At 37.5% G+C, this 20,947-nt stretch overlaps 2 protein-coding genes and 1 pseudogene across 6 annotated transcripts; 2 read left to right on the top strand and 1 right to left on the bottom strand.

The window, feature by feature from the left end:
* The first annotated feature begins 320 nt into the window (after positions 1-320).
* LOC137728728 (transcriptional elongation regulator MINIYO) lies at positions 321-7,590 on the top strand. Its single transcript, XM_068467478.2, has 10 exons — positions 321-795; positions 996-1,833; positions 2,133-2,227; positions 2,423-2,631; positions 2,818-2,923; positions 3,051-3,311; positions 3,869-4,057; positions 4,191-6,482; positions 6,678-6,887; positions 7,214-7,590. The coding sequence occupies exons 1-10, from the start codon at positions 556-558 to the stop codon at positions 7,403-7,405; spliced, it is 4,632 nt and encodes a 1,543-aa protein (XP_068323579.2). The 5' UTR covers positions 321-555; the 3' UTR covers positions 7,406-7,590.
* A 3,478-nt stretch (positions 7,591-11,068) lies between these two features.
* Positions 11,069-12,528, top strand: LOC137729307 (acetylserotonin O-methyltransferase-like; annotated as a pseudogene).
* Positions 12,529-13,189: 661 nt separating this feature from the next.
* LOC137729306 (disease resistance protein Roq1) lies at positions 13,190-19,624 on the bottom strand. Of its 5 annotated transcripts, none has more exons than XM_088678775.1 (9): positions 19,472-19,624; positions 18,380-18,891; positions 17,179-18,271; positions 16,697-16,981; positions 14,954-16,596; positions 14,637-14,786; positions 14,356-14,479; positions 13,835-14,270; positions 13,190-13,602 (listed from the first exon to the last, which is right to left on the bottom strand). In XM_088678775.1, exons 2-5 carry the CDS (start codon positions 18,886-18,888, stop codon positions 15,079-15,081), a joined length of 3,405 nt encoding a protein of 1,134 aa, XP_088534901.1. In that variant the 5' UTR covers positions 18,889-18,891; positions 19,472-19,624; the 3' UTR covers positions 13,190-13,602; positions 13,835-14,270; positions 14,356-14,479; positions 14,637-14,786; positions 14,954-15,078. The 5 variants fall into 5 exon arrangements, with proteins under 5 accessions (XP_088534901.1, XP_088534902.1, XP_068324313.2 ...); XM_088678776.1 differs by having other exon boundaries at positions 13,835-14,479; positions 18,380-18,757; positions 18,836-18,891; positions 19,472-19,609; XM_068468212.2 differs by having other exon boundaries at positions 14,371-14,479; positions 19,472-19,607.
* Between the last annotated feature and the right edge of the window lie 1,323 nt (positions 19,625-20,947).

Raw genomic sequence — 20,947 nt, 5'->3', positions numbered from 1 at the left:
ATTGACCTTGTTTGTTGTTGCACCTTACCAAATTCTTATTTTGTTGTTCGATTATTGGCGATGAACATTATTAAGGAATTTGAGGTCATTTGTTCATTTCTTATCAAACATTGTGAGAGAGTCATTCAGTTTTTTACCCCTTCATTTATGTTCTTTTAATCATTTTAGGACGTATTAAATTTATTAAAAATTCGGTTTAATTAAATTTTCTATAATAAATCAAATTGCTAAATAGTAATCACAACAAGTGATCTAGTAATAATAGGAGTGCAGATTGCGTTTCTTCAATAAATAAAATGTGTGAGCTCGTGTATTCGATGTTCCGAGCTGGTGATAAGTCTATTTGATTGTGCCTACAAATAAAATGAAGTTTCTCGTAATCAGTTAAAAAAAAATAAATAAATAAATAAAAAAAAAAAAGTGAATAACCGTGACTCTTCCCTTCTATGAAAAAAATTGCTAAATTTAGCATTCTCCAAGAGTTGCTGCTGACGATATTAAATTGAGCCCGCCCAAATTTCTGTTCTAGCCCTACTTTCAGAGAGTTGAGAGTGAATGCTCATAGCCATGGCGGAGAAGCAAAGCACCAAAGCAAGCGGTCCAGGCCCGAGGAAGCCGAAGGTCATATTTGGCACCAAAGCACTTCAAACCGGCGACGGCGGCGATGCTCCTTCGAGCTTACTCGGCGGCATAGTCGAGAAAGGTATTTCCGATATGCCCCTGTCGGGCCCCACTCCACCGCCTCGCCCAACCGTTCTTCCTTTCCCCGTCGCTCGCCACCGCTCCGATGGCCCGGTAAGCCTGCAAGTTTGATACTTTGATCACCACTGTGAGAAGTAAAAAATAAAAATAAAACTTGTTATTTGGTCAGTTGAGTGAACAGTTTTGATTTTATTTTTATTTTTTTTTGGTTTCATTGAAAGAAAGTTTAATAATTTAGGGAAAAACGGTAAACATGTATATGAATTTGTGGTTGGTTTTGGTTGATTTGACAGCATCGGGGTCCGGTAAATAGTAAATTGGGTGGTGAGGAGGGTGGTGGGGAAGGGGATGAGGAGGATGATGAAGATGTAATGGACTTTGAACACATTAGGGATTTCGCTAAGCGGGTCGAAAGGAAGAAGAAAAAAGATATGGACTTTAGTAAGTGGGCAGAGGAGGAGCTCGATGCAAATAGCTCAATAACTTTTAGGCAAACAATGGAAGCTAGTAATAGAAAAATTGAGTCAAGTAAAGTGCATTCCCGGCGAAAGAATGAACAAGAATCTGCGTTTGGTAGCTCGAAGATTGAACGAGGATCTGTGTTGGGTAACTTGAAGGTTGAACAAGAATCTGTTTTGGGTCACAATGACATGGAAATTGAAGCGGACATGTACGGAAAGTCCATGCCTGATAATATTCGAAATGAACAAGGGGGGTCTGTGTCGCTTGAGGCTCAGATTGATGAAGAGAACCGTGCACGGTTACAAGGGATGTCCGCAGATGAGATTGAAGAAGCACAGGCGGAGATCATGGGCAGACTAGACCCTACATTGCTCCAAGTACTCAAAAGGAGGGGTGAAGAGAAATTGAGAAAGCAAAGAAACCCCAGCTCAGATAGCAATGAACCAAAAGCTTCTACTATCTCTCACAGTGGTCCGTCTCATGTGGCTACAAAAATTACTTCAAACAATACTCGAACTTCAGTAAAGGATAGATTGGAGCAGAATTCAGGCAAAGCCAGTGGCAGTTTGTGGAATGCTTGGAGTGATAGAGTCCAGGCTGCTCGGGACTTAAGGTTTTCCTTGGATGGGACTGTTATTATAGATGACTTCCAACAGATATCTCAGAGTAGTAAGTTTTAATACTTGTTTATATGATTTTTAGCAGAAGCTAATTTTCTTTTTCATTCTATATTTGAAGAGATTATGTATTCCTCGTTACTCCAGTTTTGCTTTTTACTTTTTTCTGTTTTATATTCTCTAAAGCGTGGGACTTTTAGTTCTGTAGTTAAAGTTTCCCTTACTAAGAATTTTGTAGCATCAGTAAATTTTTTCTTGTATGGGGAACACAACTGCACTGGATGATATTACTTTCAAAACGATAAAAAGACCTTAATAGAGTATCAGGTAAAATTTTCTCCAATTTTACAGGTAATTTATCTGAGCGTGACTACCTGCGTACTGAGGGGGACCCTGGTGCTGCTGGTTATACAATCAAAGAAGCAGTGTCGCTCACTAGGAGTGTGGTCAGTTTATATTCTTGATTGCTGTAATTGTACATCAACTGTTTTGATAATGTATCTTTTGAATTTCTCTAAACTTGATGATATACGATGTCCATGGCCTTTTATTATATTTTGTATCAAATCTTGTTGCTCCTGGTAAAGTTTGCTTCCTGATTTCATGATCTTGTTTTACCATATGCTGTTTGGTGGTTTCAGATTCCTGGACAGCGGACACTTGCTTTGCATTTCCTTTCAACTGTGCTTGATAAGGCATTGCATAATATTCAAGCGCAAGATCAGTTTATCGGAAAAGATGCTAGTAAAGTCGATAAATCTGCTGACTGGGAAGTCGATAAATCTGCTGACTGGGAGGCCATTTGGGCTTATGCACTTGGCCCAGAACCTGAGCTTATTTTATCTCTCAGGTGAATAATATCTGGATCCTTATGTTCCAAAATTTTGGTGAAACCAACCATACATAAATTGTTTCCCTTCATCTTGTAAACTTACTCTTCTGTTGGATTGTTTTGTGTACTAGTTGATATTTCAAACAATTATTCGATTTTTTTTTTACTGGATATCGTTGCAATTTAACTTCTAATTTATTGCAGGATATGTCTCGATGATAACCACAATAATGTAGTCCTAGCTTGTGCCAAAGTTCTTCACCGCATATTAAGCTGTGATGTGAATGAGAACTTCTTTGATGTTTCGGAGGTAGAGTTTTTCTTTTCTGTTCTTATTACTACTCTAGTTATATATTTGTTTATTCTTTTTTAACTTTTCTGAAGTTTACGATCTATTGGTATTTGGTTACTTCAAGCTTAATATATTCTGCCCTCAGAAAATAGCAACCCTGCATATGGACACATTTACCGCCCCTGTATTCAGAAGCAAGCCAGAGATTGATGTTGGTTTCCTGCGTGGTGGATTTTGGAAGTACAATGCCAAGCCTTCTAATATTGTTGCTCTCGATGAGGAAATTATTGATAATGAAACTGAAGGGAAACGCACCATTCAAGATGATGTTGTAGTTGCTGGACAAGATTTTGCGGCAGGTTTGGTGCGGATGGGAATCCTTCCAAGGCTTCGCTATGTTCTTGAGGTTAGTCCTTATTTAGTTTTTACATTCAGGACAACTATAAGAGCTGTGCAGGTGTTTGATAACCACCCAAGGTTCCCAAGATTTATATAGAGAACCAAACACTAATTTAAATTCAGATGCTCACCTCCTTCCTCCCGAGTGGGACTTTGACGTTCATATTGCATGTCTTTAATTTTTTTGTTAGTTAATGTAGAGAGGTTGTTAAATGTTACTAAATTGCATGGCCTCTTTAACATTAAACACGAGTGTAACACATCAGAAAACTCATAAGTACCTAGCTTGAAGGATCCCTAAAGTCTTGACACAGGGTTATGGGTGTGTCATGTGTGCGTACATACTTTTTAATAAGTGCTTTGCTTTCTCATTCTTCTATCAAGGTAATGAGGGCTGAGCTATATTCTTAGTTCCCATTGTTGGATTGATATGATTGTGGGTTTGTGGTATATGAATCAACAATTAGTAGTGTTACAAATATAGTAAGGTGCTGCTAAAAAAAAAATTATGTTGAAGATGATCTGCAGTTTCCTCCTAAAGTGTATTGTTTTATGTTGTTTCAGTCTGACCCTACGGCAGCTTTGGAAGAATACACAATATCTATACTTACTGCAATTGCAAGGCATTCCCCAAAATGTGCGAATGCAATCATGAATTGTGAAAGGCTTATTGAAACAATTGTCAGCAGATTTATCGAAAAAGACAGTGTAGATATCCAGCCTTCAAAAATAAAGTCTGTTAGACTTCTAAAGGTAAGCAGTTTCTGTACAACTTTTATGTCCACTTGTCTAGTACGTTTTGTTCCTGGTGTTATAAGGGAATTATGCCTGCATTTAATTCCGGATAAAACTTATACTTTTATCCTTATTTTTGTGTATATAAAAGGTGATGGCTCAATCTGATTGTAAGAACTGTGTTGCTTTTATAAAGAATGGGACTTTCCAAACTATGACATGGCATTTGTATCAATCTATTTCCTTCCTTGACAACTGGGTAAAATCTGGAAAGGAAAACTGTAAACTTTCTTCGGCTTTGAAGGTTGAACAGCTACGTTTTTGGAAGGTTTTTGTTCAGCATGGCTATTGTGTGTCATACTTCTCAGATATTTTCCATAACTTGTGCTTGTGGCTGAACCCACCTACAATTGAAAAACTTATTGAGAATGATGTATTTGGTGAATTTATGTCCATCTCTACGGAAGGATACCTTGTTCTGGAGGTTTTGGCTAGAAGGCTCCCAAGTTTGTTCTCACAGAAGCGTCTGAGCAATGAAATCTCTGAGCATTCTGGTGATGGAACTGAGTTCTGGTCTTGGAGCCAGGTTGGTCCAATGGTTGATATAGCTCTCAAGTGGATAGTTTTGAAGAGTGATCCCAGCATATGTAATTTCTTTGAGAGAGAAAATGGAAGTCGTGGTGGTCTTGCTTCCCAAGATTTATCAGTCACTTCCTTGTTATGGGTGTATTCAGCTGTAGTACAAATGCTTTCCAGAGTGCTTGAAAGAGTGGTCCCAGATGATTCTGTCCACTCACATGAAAGTGGTAGTCTTGTGCCATGGCTTCCAGAGTTTGTTCCTAAAGTTGGACTTGAAATGATTAAAAATGGGTTTATAGGCCGTTCAGATACTCTTGATGCGAAATATGGAAAAGATCCTAGCAGAGGTGACTCTTTCATTGAGAAACTGTCTCATTTGAGAAATCTGGGTAAATGCGAAACATCATTAGCTTCTGTAAGTTGCTTACAGGGGTTAGTGGGGCTTGTCGTTAGCATTGATAAGTTGATAATGTTAGCCAGGACAGGAGTCCAAACACCTCCCCAAAATTACCCTTCATCAAGAGAAGAGAAAATACTCAAGGACGGTATACTTAAGGGTTCTTTGGTTGAATTGAGAAGTGTGCAAAATACTTTTATGAAGTTAGTTGCTTCTGAGTGGCCCCTTGTGCAGTCCATTGAGATGTTTGGCAGGGGAGGACCTGCTCCCGGGGTGGGAGTTGGCTGGGGTGCCTCTGGTGGAGGATTTTGGTCTGGTAGTGTTTTGTTGTCGCAAGCAGATGCAAGATTTCTCGTTGACTTGCTTGAAACTTGGAAGCTTGTGTCCAATTTGGAAAGCCCCACAGAAGAAGAAATGACTTTTACTATGCTGGCAATTAATTCATCTTTAGGAGTATGTGTAACTGCTGGACCAACCGGCAGGATTTATGTGAGAAAGGTGTTAAATATTTTGCTTGATGTCTCAGTTCTTAAGTATCTTGATCTCTATATTCGACGTTTTCTTTCATCAAATGGGGGTGTGAAACTGTTTGATTGGGATTATAAAGAAGAGGATTATGTACTCTTCAGTAAAACATTAGCTTCTCATTTCGGCGACAGATGGTTATCCATAAAGAAAAAGCTCAAAGATAGCGTGAATTCCTCTGATAGTAAATCACTGAAAAAGGGTAAAGGTTCCCTTGAGACTATATACGAGAAATCGGACACATCACCTTTGATCACTCAAGATTGCACTTCTGTAGTTGTAGAGTGGGCTCACCAGAGACTGCCACTACCCATTTCCTGGTTTCTCAGTCCAATCTCAACCCTTTGTGATAGCAAGCATGCTGGTCTTAAGAAATTCTCCAATTTACACGATCTCATGCAGGATCAAGGGACTTTTGTTGTAGTTGCCAAAGCTGGGCTTTTCTTCCTTTTAGGAATTGAAGCACTGTCCAGTTTCTTACCATCTGACATTCCATCCCCAGTTAAAAGTGTATCGTTAGTTTGGAAATTGCATTCTCTATCTGTGATTTTACTCGTAGGAATGGGTGTGGTTGAGGAGGAGAAGAGTAGGGTTGTTTTTGAAGCTTTACAAGATCTCTATGGGAACCTTCTTCATCAGTCAAGGTTGTCTAACTTAATGCCAGAACATAGAAATGAAAACAACCTGGAGGTTCTGGCATTCCAATCAGAGGTTCACGAAAGTTACTCTGTATTTATTGAAACTCTTGTGGATCAGTTTTCTGCTATATCTTATGGTGATTTGATATATGGCCGACAAGTTGCAGTTTATTTGCATCGTTGTGTGGAAGCTCCTGTGCGCCTTGCTGCCTGGAATACACTAACCAATTCTCGTGTTCTTGAACTTCTGCCACCTCTAGAGAAATGCTTTACTGATGCAGAGGGGTACCTTGAGCCTGCAGAGGTACGGCTGACTCGTCACTGACTTGTTTGTGCTATTCAGTACTTATATGAGCTTTGAGTGATTTGTTATTCATTTTTGAGTATTGCGTGCGTGTGTGTTGTGTGTGAGATAGAAATCATAATAATTGCGAATGAAAATTAGTGGCCTTTTTATGACAAAAGTGATGAAAATTTATCAAATCTTGTGCTTGTGCAGGATAATCCGGATATTTTGGAGGCATACGTTAAGTCATGGACTTCTGGTGCCCTCGATAGGGCTGCAAGTCGAGGATCAGTTGCATATACACTGGTTATCCATCACCTTTCGGCTTTCATTTTTAGCTTATACACTGGTGATAAGCTATTGCTTAGGAATAAGCTTTCAAGGTCTCTTTTGCGAGACTTCTCTCTGAAGCAGCAACATGAGGTATGCAGATTTTTCTTACAGTCGTTAAACTGTTCTTGTTTATCTTGTAGTAAGTCTGCCTTGAGATTAGGTTGTGTCTAGCAAGTGGGTGAAACATAAATGTATATCCTACAAGATATGCCTTCTCACACTTTGAATGTATAACATGAATGTTCATTCAGACAACAACTCCATCTGTGTTGAAAATGATTATGGAATGTGCCGTATTTTGATACTACTAATATGTATTTCCATAATAACTATTCATATCAAAGCTGCTGTCTCCGAGTCTCCACAAGGCAACATTTGAGAGAGAAAATCTAATGCAATGTGGAATGTAATTGCAGGCGATGATGCTGAACCTTATTCAATATAACAAGGCATCTATATCACATGAGACCAAGCGCGAGGATGGAGTGCCTATGGGGAATGACGTTGAGAAGAGGCTCGAGTTACTGAAGGAAACTTGTGAATTAAATTCCTCACTTTTAGCTGCTGTGGAGAAGCTAAAGTCATCCTTAAAGAACAATCTATCATGAGCAATTCTGCACTTCGTATGCTCTTTGTATGTGTGTGTGTGTGTGTGTGAGAGAGAGAGAGAGAGAGAGAGAGAGGTCAAAAACATGTTTTTGCATATATTGATCGATTTTCTAACTTGTAAAGGACTGGACTTAAACTCCTTTAACTTTTGTACATGATAAAATTAACAGGAATTCTTTTAACATGCTCGATCCAGCTTGTGTATGGAATAGCATGGGATTGGCCAAATAAGAAGAGGCTCCCAGTAAGAGAATTGTTGAAGTTCTTGTTTCTACAGTTTTCACCTTGAATTTGGAAACGAAAATCATGAACTTGGTGCAACATTAAACAACATGAAATTTAAACAACATTAAAAAAAACATTTAACAACATAAAACTTAAACGTTTACTCCATACTTCTTTTGGCCCTAAGATGTGCAACAAGATCCTGTTGTAGCTACTTGTTTGTGGCGTGGGAACGTATCATCCTATGACGCCTTATATACTCATTTAAAGAGATATTACCAGTTCTTGGAGTCAAAGGCAAATTAGGCCCATCATATATTTTTGCACGAGCCTTGACCTATTTGGATCCTCTTGGTTGTGGGAATTATAGGCCAATATCTACCCTATTTATGAACATTGGAAGCTAAAGATAAAAAGTGTCATGTAGATAAAAATCCTATAAAAAATTCCCACAACCAATTACACCTCGACACGTGGCACTCAAAATCTTATCCGAAAAATTATTGAGATTACATATCAACAAGAAATATGGAAAATTACTCACAGATCGACACGTGGCACTCGAAATCCAAGACGTAAAATTGAGATTCCTTATCAACAAGAAATCTGCAAAGTTATTCACATATCGACACGTGACACTCGAAATCTAAGACGTAAAATTGAGATTCCTTATCGACAAGAAATCTGCAAAGTTACTCACATATCGACACGTGGCATTCGAAATCCGAAACGTAAAATTATTGAGATTCCTTATCGACTAGAAATCTGCAATCTGCAAAGTTATTCACATATTGACACGTGACACTCGAAATCCGAGACGTAAAATTATTGAGATTCCTTATCGACAAGGAATCTGCAAAGTTACTCACATATCGACACGTAGCATTTGAAATCCGAGACGTAAAATTATTGGGATTCCTTATCGACAAGAAATCTGCAATCTGCAAAGTTATTTATATATTGACACGTGACACTTGAAATCCGAGACGTAAAATTATTGAGATTCCTTATCGACAAGAAATCTGCAAAGTTACTCACATATCGACACGTAGCATTTGAAATCCGAGAAGTAAAATTATTGGGATTCCTTATCGACAAGAAATCTGCAATCTGCAAAGTTATTCATATATTGACACGTGACACTCGAAATCCGAGACGTAAAATTATTGAGATTCCTTATCTACAAGAAATCTGCAAAGTTATTCACACATCGACACGTGATACTTGAAATCCGAGACGTAAAATTCTTGAGATTCTTTATTGACAAAAAATCTGCAAAGTTACTCACACATTGACACGTGTCACTCGAAATCCGAGGCATAAAATTATTGAGATTCTATCTCGAAAAATTATTGACATTCCATCTCGAAAAATGATTGACATAGTTTAATTTAAGTAACCATATTAATTCAATTAAAATAATAAATTATGTTTGACCTTATGACCCTTTGGCTCCCTCGGTTGTAGATGATTTTTTGTTACAGGGCCATGTTTAGCCTATGTTGCCCCCCCCGGTTGGAGATGGTAAGAAAAATAGCCCAACACTGTTCATTAAAATATAATTTCTTGAAGGGCTATATCGTCAAAGAGAGCCTATGGGTCCTCCTTCAGTTGGAGATGGCTTAAGGTCTTGCAGATGTTGGGAAGAAAGAGCAAAAAATAAACAATAAAAACAGACTTTTGTTGTTTTTAGAGTTTAGGCTAGTTTTTGAGTTATTTTTTAATTCAAGTTTCACAAAACATCCTTACCAAACAAGTTTTTAAGTTGTGAATTGAGAAACAATTTTTGAGTTAAAACCCTTGAACTCAAATAGAATACCAAACAGTTTTTTTTTTTTTGGAGGTTTAATAAAAGCTCTTATTGCTATTCACTTTTAATCATAAATATATTTTTGGTGGGAAATGTTTATTAATGGACCAAACCTTATTCTTTATTTATTTTTATCTCATTATATCATTTATTATGGCGGATTCTACACTAATGTTTACATTTTTATCTGATGCTTGAATTATTGTACGTAACTTTGCATGGTGCTATTGTGAAATATTTTTCACTCTATTGCATTATTGTTCTACTACTAATAACATATCATAATTAAATTAAAATATTCCTCCAAGGCTAACATTTGGGTTCCATGATGCCTCAAAATGTGTTATAGCGTAGGAGTCTATCTCTAGGGTGATATAGAGGAGTGTCTGAAAGATTCTTCGTCTATTATGGCTATGTGCCTTAACTCTTCCTTATGCATACGTTTGCACCAATTTGGAGGACTATTGATAAAACTTAAACAAATTTTTTTTTTTCTGACCTCTAAGTAATCTTATGCTATTTTCTTAAACTTAATTGGGATCATTTCTAATTGGGAACTATGGTTAATAAAAATCTTATCGAGATAACCAAAATCTAATAGCAATAACAGGAAAAGAGGGACGAGCTTCTTCATTGCTGCCGCAAAAAATCATCTTCAACATGCTAGTGGACTAGGTGAATCCTTCGGAAAACAAACGTCCATGAACCCCATAGCTGTGCACCTACAAGCACGCCTAGGACAAGCCTATGCATTGGTTCATCCAATGCCACCCCTTGCTAATATCCAACTCAATTCCAAAGGCAACCGAGGGAAGAAATCTGCTACTAAGGTTAATTTCGACAAGCTTATGTGTAGTACCCGCATCCCCAAAAGTACTTGCATTCCCACAGACAAGCATGTCGAATAAAAACAACTCACAAATTCCCACCCCCTCTCTCGAGTTTGGGGGTCACATTAAAATCTTCATGCTTGAGCTAAACCGTATCGTTCTCACTCCCAAGCATGTCGAAAAAAATCCACCCAAAGATTTCTCCCCCCGCACCCATGTTGGCGGTGACGGTGGTGTTGGAGCACCACTGTCGCCGACACCCATGAGCCAGAATGCCCCAAGATCAACACACAACATGTGATGGGTGTGGCGAGCTTGTCATCTCTGAGGCGATGGGTGCTGGGCCTGCTAGCTGCTTGGTATGCCTAGCAGGCTTGTCAAGCAGGGAGCACCCACCCCACTATATAAGTTGGATGAGTTGTAAACTACTCAATTGTCATCAAACTCCTTTTTGTTTGAAATGATTGATCCAATAAATGTTGGATTAGTGTAATTTAAAGAAAGAAAGCAGGACTTTCTCAACGGAAAAGACTTTTTCAAGGATGCCTAGTCTTGTTTCTTTAGTAGAAGTCGGGAAGTTTAAGTATTGGATCAACGCATGTTATGCACCGGCGTTTGGTGTTAGAGCTTAACCAATGAGTAGTTTACTACCCATCCAACATTATTGGATTAAATACTTCCACCAAGCACATCATACGGATTTCAACCAATCGCGGAAACGGTTTCACTGGATATACTTTTCAGAAAAGGAAACAAACATTATTGAAAACTGGGTGGTTGAATCTTTGACTAAAGTGATGACTTTTTCATAAATGTTCAACATATGTAATTCATCAAGCTTCAACTCCAATCCCTTCCAGTAAATTGTGTGTAGATATAGTGCTAGTTTAGAGCCTAAGAAACACACAAAAAGATGGAAGGGAAACGAAGAGAGTTGACTTGGGAAGAGGAAGAGGAACATGCCAAGGTGGATGTGTGGAAACATTTGTTGAAATCGCGGTGGTAAAATGTGGCATTGGGCTCGGAAGCTGAAGCAATTGATAGCCATGGAAGCCCCATGACACTCTTAGAGCTCTCATCTGCTCTAAGTTGTGATCCTTCTCACCTTTACCGCCTCATGAGGGCACTAGTCCACCGCAAAATATTCAAAGACCTAAACACAACCCAAAAAGGCTCCAGTGGTTACGCACAAACACCTTTGTCTCGCCAGCTACTAAAATCCGGAGAAATTAGCATGGCGGCACTGATCTTGATGGGGAGTAATCCGGTAATGATGACACCATTGCTAGGCCTAAGTGCCCGAATTCAAGGAGACAGTAGCAATCCAGCGTTTGAGGAAGTACAAGGACCTATGGAGCTTCAGCGCAACCAATCCTGATCACAGCAAGCTTTTCAATGAGCAATGACTTGTGATGCAAAGGCGGTTGTGCCTGCGGAGATCAAAAGTTGCAAAGGGCTTGAGACAATAGTGGATGTTGGTGGGGGTAATGGGATTCTGTTGCGCCTGTTGGTCAAGGTTTGTCCTTGGATTCGGGGCATTAACTTTGATCTTTCGCATGTTGTCTCTGTTTCTCCAGAGTGCGATCGCGTCGAGAATGTAGCAGGTGACATGTTTGATTATGTTCCAAAGGCCGATGCTGTGATCCCGAAGGTTTGTTTTAAAACTAGCTGACAAGCATTTATATTTTCATTTGTGACCATTAACCATATGTTAATTAATTCATGAACTTTCACTATATATAGTGTGGTTCTTGTAGCATTTCTCCGTATTATCTTGCTATAAATTTTCTTGGTCAACGAGATAACGATTAAGGCTGTGATCTGATCGATTGTATTTCCGTGACCTCTAGGGGGTTCTCCATGATTGGGGAGATGACGGCTGCATTCGTATCCTAAAGAAGTGTCCGGAAGCTGTTCCTAAGGACACTGGGAAGGTTATAATCATAGATGCCGTTATCGACTAAAAGATGAGAAAGAAGACAAGAAGCTAGCAAATGTGAAATTGATGTTAGATGTGGTGATGATCGTCGACACTAAGAAAGGCAAAGAAAGGAGCTTGGAGGAATGGGAATATATTCTTGGGGAGGCTGACTTTACTGGACACACTATCACACATGTTCATGCTATCCAATATTTTGGTATTCAAGCATTTTCTAAAATTTAGACCGCAAAAAGTTAGGAATTTAAGGGCCGTTTGATTACCATTTTATTTTTAGTTGGAAGCCAAAAACTAACAGCTAAATTTTTTTAGGTTTCAAAATTTGACTTGGTTTTGGTGTTCAGTTTTCACTTTTTTAAAAATTAAAAAAGGAAATGGTTTTAAAAGGTGCCCTTAGTATCCCAGTAGGCATGTTTGCTTTGTGTAGTCTGCTTCTAGTCTTTGAATGGTTGGCAATAAAATTAGTGAAATGTGTTGTGGCTGATATGTAACTTTCTATGTCAATAAGGATATTGTTGGGAAACAAAATGCTTTGAAGCAACCAAGTTTTGTGTTTCAATGTCCTTACGATGCTGAGTTGATGGATTTCACTCTCAACAATGAGCACCTACGAGAGAGAAGCCGGCCGGCCGGCGAGGTCAAATCAATATTTTGCTTAGATGAGCGGTTGAAACAGGCTCCTTTACATCATTTATTACTGTTCAGTTGGCATCTTTATACAAACTCCTTACTGGACTGCAGTCCACAAAGGGATCTTCATTTGTGAATAAGGTTCTTCAACTATTACTTTACTGAACTCCCACAACATCTGCCTTAGCATCTGTATCTTTTGGTGTTTGATCTTAATTAGCTAATTACGAATCTTAATTTACACTAATACAGTATATATTGGATCGAACCTTCAACCTTAAACCACTCGTTTATCTAGTACCATTCAATAGAGGGTGTTGAATTTGGAAGAACAAGAAGAACATGCCAAGGGGGAGAATAGCTGAAGCAATTGAAAACCATGGAAGCCCTATTACACTAAGTTGAGGTTCCAACCGAAAACCAACTAACAATATGTGTAGTCCAACTCCTTATAATCACATACAAAGTCCCCTGTGGGATTCATTCTCAACATATACTTGGTCAAAATAAAAGCTTGAGAAGAAAATATCGATAGTCAAATAAAAACTTCATGAGGAAATGAACAAAGTACTCAAAACATTATTAATTCCTCGTGTAGTTTATTTCGCTGTAGGATTAGAGATTACCTCCTGTAGCAGCTGGCAATAGATGATGCTTAATACACGAATAGGTAAAGAAAGCTCTGTTTTTAGTGAGAGACGCTTGATTGATTCGGGTAACTCTGACTATGATCCTCTGGGGCTTCTTGCAGTAGCACTGCATCTGCATTCGAAAACATGGGCTGTTAAATCCATTTGGATAAATGAAACTGGAAAGGAAGTTCAAGGGCGTCTGATTAAACGAATTACATAAGATGTTTTGGTTGGGAATATGTTTATACACCAAATCTGGAGAAATGAATGAGGAATTCTTACGCGTTTTTATTTTCCTCAAAATAAGGACCCAAGGTGAGCATCACTAGAAATTAATACTGTTACAAGAGGTAGCCTGTTACCTAATATTGATTGAAGCATCAAACCCAGACAGATTGGCTGTAGACGTCAAGGCTGCCGTCCTCTTGTGCACCTTGTCCATTATTTCCTTGAAAACGTTCTTCAAATTCGATGAAACGTGCCAGCATAACTCCCCTGCTGCTTTCGTACATGTGATGGATCGATGTTGCAAAAAAAATGGGTATAACAAGCTGCCACCCGCATCTTTCATCTCCATTCTAGTATATGCACAAGTTCATCCCAAACACCAAGTGCCGTGAGGAAGCAGCATTGTTTTTTTGAGAAAATGATCACCAAACGCTTGGATTTCCCGATTTCTTCCACAAGGGAAGACGCAATTCCACCTCCTACCTCATGACTTGTGTTGGTGAGAATATTATCTTGAAGTAACAAGAAGCCTGAAGATGGCCAATAAATGTTTTTGCGGGTGCCCTCACTCTGAAAGTGAGGAAGACATCATCTTTTGCTCAAGGAGGGTTAACAGCAAAAACAGCCATATGTAGTTATAAGGGAACTTATTTACCACACCCATGCTTACTTTTGACCTTTGTGTTGAATAAATCCAAGGAGATTCAAGTAACATAAATAAAGTGTGATGTGTAGAACGAGAAAAGATCTGCGGGAATCATTTCCCTACTTGTAATTACCTGCAATTTGATAAGTAAAAACATGCTAGTTAATGTGCTGCTCGGGTGTAGCTATATTCGCAATGAGAAATGATGGACAACGTGGAAAAATATGGACGGAATATTGTCGAAATTAATGCTAGTTGAATCGTTTAGCAACACTAAGAAAAACCAATACCGTGAGGAAAGATGCTCTCCTGCTTTATCTTCTGTTTTTCCTCCCTTGCATTCCATTGCTAAGAAACCGTCTCAGTTGATTGCTCTTTTTTATTTTTCTTCCTGTAGTGCCTCAATGTAATGCAAAGATGCTAATAGAATAGCTTAGTACCTGTTCCAAATAAAAAACATGTAAGTGTCTTTCACAATAGATCGTAGCACGCTAGTCTGTTCGTAAGAATTTAAATTCAATTGCAATTCTCAACTATGTATATATGTGTAGAGGGCATTAAAGCTGAAATTCGAATAAATCAATCTTTCTTTCTTTTAAATTCTTACGTTGTAGAGCCGAAAGCTTGTAACAAAGAAGACCAAACAAGCAAGAACTTTGGCTGCCACAGCTTTTTCACTGCAATTTAACATGTTTGATCTTGCACTAACAGTTTTTTTTTTCTTTTCTTTGTCTATGGAAGTACATCATCTTCTTGTTCCTCATATGAGCTAAACATTTCACTTCCACTTGCATCAAACTCTTCATGCCGTCTCTCATAAATGTTTGTCAGGGGTCTCTCATAAATGTATGTCAGGTGACTCCAAGGACTCAAATGCCTGTGATAATTTTTCAGTTCAATTCTTCGGAGAGCTAAGAGACGCTCGATTGATTTGGGTAAATTTTTAACAGCCGTTCCATGTAACCAAAGATACCGCAGATTTCCCATAGGCTCCAAGATTTCAGGAAAGTATTCAAATTTAGAGCTACCAGCGAGATCAAGTTCTACAAGATATTTCAACTTAAAAATGCTCGCTGGGAGAGTCAGAAGACTCTTGCAATTTTGTAGTTCAATTATTCGGAGATCAAAGAGACGCTCGATAGATTTGTGTAACTCCTCAACAGCCGTTCCATTTAAACAAAGATACTTCAGATTTCCCATAGGCTCCAAGATTTCAGGAAAGTCTTTAAATTGAGAGCCACCAGTGAGATCAAGTTCCACAAGATATTTCAACTTAAAAATGCTTGCTGGGAGACTCAGAAGCCTGTTGCATCTTCTCAGTTCAATTCTTCGGAGACCAAAGAGACGCTCGATTGATGAGGGTAACTCTTTAACAGCCGTTCCACTTAACCAAAGATACTTCAGATTTCCCATAGGCTCCAAAATGTCTGGAAAGTCTTCAAACTTAGAGCTACCGGTGAGATTAAGGTTCTCAAGATATTTCAACTTAAAAATGCTGGCTGGGAGACTCAGAAGCCTGTTGCAATTTTTCAGTTGAATTCTTCGGAGACCAAAGAGATGCTCGACTGATTCAGGTAACTGTTTAACAGCCGTTCCATTTAACAAAAGGTGCTTCAGATAACCCATAGGCTTCAAGATTTCTGGAAAGTCTTTAAATTTAGAGCAACCAGTGAGATCAAGTTCCTCGAGCGATTTCAACTCACAAATGCTTGTTGGGATACTTAGAAGCCTATTGCAACTTGTCAGTTCAATTCTTCGGAGACCAAAGAGACGCTCAATTGATGAGGGTAATGTTTCTATTTTTGCCCCCACCATCACTAACACCACTTGATTTCGGGGGAGCTCCCAAAACTTGGCAAGAGATAAGCATCCCTGTAGATTCAAACTAAGCGGTGTTGTGATCTTACAATTGTTGCTTGGAAGATTCTCAAGGTATTTACACCATTGAATATTCAAGTACAAGATCTTTTCGTTATTCCAAACTGATGAAGGCAAGTCCCGTATAGCAGTGTTTGATAAATCCAAGTATTCAATGTTTTCTGGCATATCTGGAAGATATTTGAGACTCGAGCATTCTCCAAGGTCAAGATGAGTAAGTCTGTCAAGACATTGTAAAGACGAAGGTATTTTAACCAAACTTCTACAACCAAATAGATTTATATGTTCTATTTTTCCACTTTGAGAGAGATCTGGAACTTTGATCAGTTTATCGGAGCGATGAAGATCCATCACTTTTAAGTTCCTAAGATTCTGTAACAAATTAAAGAGAAATTATAAGACTTAAGGACTTAACCAGGAAAAGTTTCCAAGCTCCAAAGTTTATACAAGAAAGTAACAAGTATATATATACCTGGTCTTTATTCCAAAGTTGCTCAACTTTGCAGCGGGCCATTCGAATCTCAACAAGATTTTCTGGAGAAAATTTTGCTGGTAAACATTTCAAAGGATATTCATCCCAGCAAAGATATCTAAGAGGATTGGGAAGAGAAACTTTAAATTTGCAGTACTTCCCAAAGCTAGAATCCTTGACAATAAGTAATCTTAGATTGGACATCTTTTTGAAGTCTGCAAAATCCAAGTGTAGCTGTCCAATCTTAGACCCGTTAAAGATTATTGCTTCAACCGTTTCAGTTCCCTGTAGACATTCAAGAGCAAAGTATAAATGTGAAAATATGCAATATGCAATAAAATTTAATCAGAACTACATTTGTATGTTATGTATCTGACTAGTTCATTATAAATGAGCTTTTCATATACGAGTGTCATTTTATAGAAAACTTAAGAACTTATATATATTCATGTTCTGAAGAAACCGATGCATTTGGCTCTTACAGTATTATTTTTCAATACGTGATAAATATCCTCAGCAACAAACAACCTACTGCGTCTTCCAGGCTCTTCAATACATTGTTCATGAACAATTGCCCTGCCCATTTCTTCTACCAAATCATGCATCTCCAAACAGTTCCATTTTGAAATTGATATCAGAGACTTATCAATCAGAACTTTAATTCCACCCTCAAAGAACCCACGAACATCTAACATTTGTTTTGCACAATCTAGTGTCGTCCCTTTATAGAAACATGCAATATCAAGAAATATCTCCCTTGCATTTCGTTCTAATCCCTCGTAACTTAGTCTCAACATGTTCTCAATTTCTTTGTTGGGAAATTTTTTCAACTCATTCCATTGATGTTCCCAGTCTTTACTGTTGTTGCAGTGAAGGAACAAGGAACCCAAAATCTTGAGAGCTAATGGCATCCCTCCGGCATAATCTACCACCGTCCCTAACAACTTTGCACAACGTGATTCAGCACATTTATCTTTGAAAGCATGCAAATGAAAGAGCTCAAGAGATTCTTCCCAACTTAATCCCTTAACCTCATATATCTTGTCAACATTTCTCTTAAGTAGGCGCTTATCTCTAGTTGTTATAATGATTTGACTTCCGGGGCCAAACTGAACATGATCACCAAGTAGAAGTTCTAACTGCCTTGAAGCATTCACATCATCTAGAACAATGAGGGCCCTTGTACGGCTGAGCCTTTCTCGAACAGAAGTTGATCCTATAGTTGGAGTGCTGATATCAAGATCCTTTTCCTTTAATATCTCGCGAATTAGTACATTTTGCAAGTAGTTCAGTCCATGTTTTTCTGACTCCTCCCTAACATTTGCAAGGAAACAAGAAGCTTCAAATTTAGAAGAGAGTTGGTGATACAAAGCATCTGCAAGAGTTGTCTTTCCAATACCACCCATGCCCCAAATACCAACAGTACAAACATCTGGGGAATCAATGCACAATAACAATTCTATTTGCTTAATTTTCTTTTCAATTCCAACCAGGCCCTTCAAATCACTTGATGATATTCGATTCAATTTCGTCAAAATATCTTCAACAACTTTTTCAATGAAATTGGCCTCCGTCCTAGCAAATGTGAATATCAACAACAAAAAATATTAATAAGTGTGCCTTAACGAACCTTTTTGATAAAAATGGTTGGTAGAAATTGGCTCAAGTTGCAGAGTTAGTTACCCTGTTTTGTTTGAATAAACAAACCCGGACAGATTGGTGGCTTCCTTCAGAGCATCTCTCCACTTGCACACCTTCGTCACTCCCTCCACACTGTCCTTGAAACGTTCTTCGTGTTGAACAAATGCATCTTCATAACTCCCCTGCTGTTTTCGTATATGTGATGGGTCGATGTTGTAGAAAATTGGTATAACAACTTGTCCATTTTTTTTCTTGCAATCCAGTATATGCACAATTTCATCCAAACACCATGTGGAAGAAGCATAGTTTTCCGAGAAAATGATTACCGAAAGCTTTGATTTCTCAATTGCTTTTAGAAGGGCAGGTGCAATTTGATCTCCTCTCTCAAGGGTGTCGTCTATGTAGGTTTTGATCTTCTTCCTACATAAAGCAGCATAAAGATGGCTGGTAAAAGTATTGCGGGTGTCCTCGCCTCTGAAACTAAGAAACACATCATACTTCAAAGCATAAGGGGAGATAGCAGCATCCGACGAAGAAGCAGCCATATTCATAGCCTGAAAACCCACAAGTCAAAAGTACCGATTAAATCTCCTAGGCTAAACTTATGGCCTCATTTGGTATAGATTGGATTGGAAAGGATAAGCAACTATTTTCAAGGTATGTTGAAGGTAGAAAACTTATCCATTCCAATCATCCCCACAATCATAGGATTAAGGAGGATACGTTTCCTTCTAACCCCCTCAAAATGGAACATCATTCTGGTAACCCAAATCATTCTCCTCTACCTTCGATATACCTTAAATTTAGAAGGTTAGTAATTCAAATTCAATCTTAGACACAAAACGAAGCATATGTGTGTGAGTTTTCATAGCCTTCAAATCCACATACATATTCATATAACGTGCAAATTAACGATCGTTTTACAAAAGAGATGTAATAGAGATTAGGACTAATTACTACATATGGTAAGTAATAAGATAGAAATAGTACAACCTATGATATTGGTTTAACAGAGAATCGTCAAAAAAGAAGTTGCAGAGAGAGAGAGAGAGAGAGAGAGACAGATTAATTGCCTGATCAGGAAATATAAATATTAAGAGATAAATTATAAACTGAGAAGCAAGATTGCCATACGTATTAGGAAGCAACAGATTGGTGCAGTTGCAGATTCCAGATGCTGGCTAGATCAGGTTTTAGCAATTCTATCCGCATGGTTGACTATATGCACGAACAGTCCAGGTCTGTACCCAATCATTCTGCTAATAAATTTTGGGGCTTTTAGATCCAGTCCAAATAGAGTGTTTTTACGAGTGAGTCTAATTACCTAATTATATGTTTTTATTTCTTTTATATTTATTTTATATTTTCTAAAAATATTAAAAATTAATTAAAATTTTCTAATATTATGCATTTTCCAACTCCAAAAATATATATTTAATATCTTATAGCAAAAAAACTAATATACTAACATAAATTTATCTGCAAAACATTCTACCCTAACTCAAATAACAAATATATGAATGTATATAATACCTATACGTGATATATGAAACCTAATTAAAAGGTAGAAAAAACATAATATACCTACAAGCAAGACACGTTAATCTTTGATAGGTAGATTATAAAAAAAGAATATGTCATATGAGTAGATAAATATAATTAACCTGTGATATAAGTTGATTATAAAAATTAAAATTAAAATCTATAAATAGGGTTTAAAGCAGGAGGAAGAACAAGAAATAACAAAAAGTTAAATAAAAAGAAATAAGCAAAGAGATAATTAGAAAGAAATTTGATTTTTATAATAAATCTTATCATTAAACAGATAACTATTGATAATTAAATATAACAAATTGGACTTATTTTAATAAACTTGACTATTCCTACTATTGGCTCAAAAAATTGGACTTATATCAAGTTTCCCCTTAAATTTTCAAGCCTTTGTATTGTCCATGATTTCATTTTGTGATTGAAAAAAAAAAAAACCAAATTATCCCTTCACCATCTTATAGTCAATATGGAGGGTTTTGTTAATAGATAGATACTAGTTAAAAGTATCTCCGAAGATAAGTAAAAAAAAGTACACATCAACAATAACAGTAAAAAAGAAAGTATTAATGTTTTTTAATCAAAATGCCAATTCTTATTTAACATGATGTGGATTGACAGCAAAGGTGGTTGCTGCCAAATTTGACACCAACTTCAAATTTATGTTAGTGATTAATAGATGTTCTTTATCATTTTCATTATTATTTTTTGTTCTAAAAATACTTATTAGGTAGAGAACAAAATTTAAATCCTTTGAAGATGCTTCTAAGTAATGATACAAATAGAAGGTACGAATAACATTTTTGTTTTAAAAACTAAAAGGGGAAATCGTTTTAAAACGTGCCCTTGGTTTCTCAAAAGTGTAGTGTAATATTGTATTTTCAAGTTCCCGGTCCCAGCAGGCATGTTTGCCTTGTGTAGTCCGCTTGTAGTCTTAGAATGGTTGGCAATCAAATTAGTGAAACATGTTGTGGCTGATATGTAACTTTCTTTGGCAATAAGCATACTTTTGGGAACCCTAATTCTTTGAGTTTTAAGATATACCTACCTGTAACCTTCAAA

The sequence above is a fragment of the Pyrus communis genome, chromosome 10 (assembly GCF_041283825.1).
Source record: "Pyrus communis isolate YQ-2024b chromosome 10, ASM4128382v1, whole genome shotgun sequence".
Classification (NCBI taxonomy): Eukaryota; Viridiplantae; Streptophyta; class Magnoliopsida; order Rosales; family Rosaceae; genus Pyrus; species Pyrus communis.
This window is presented reverse-complemented; position numbering and strand designations above follow the sequence as displayed.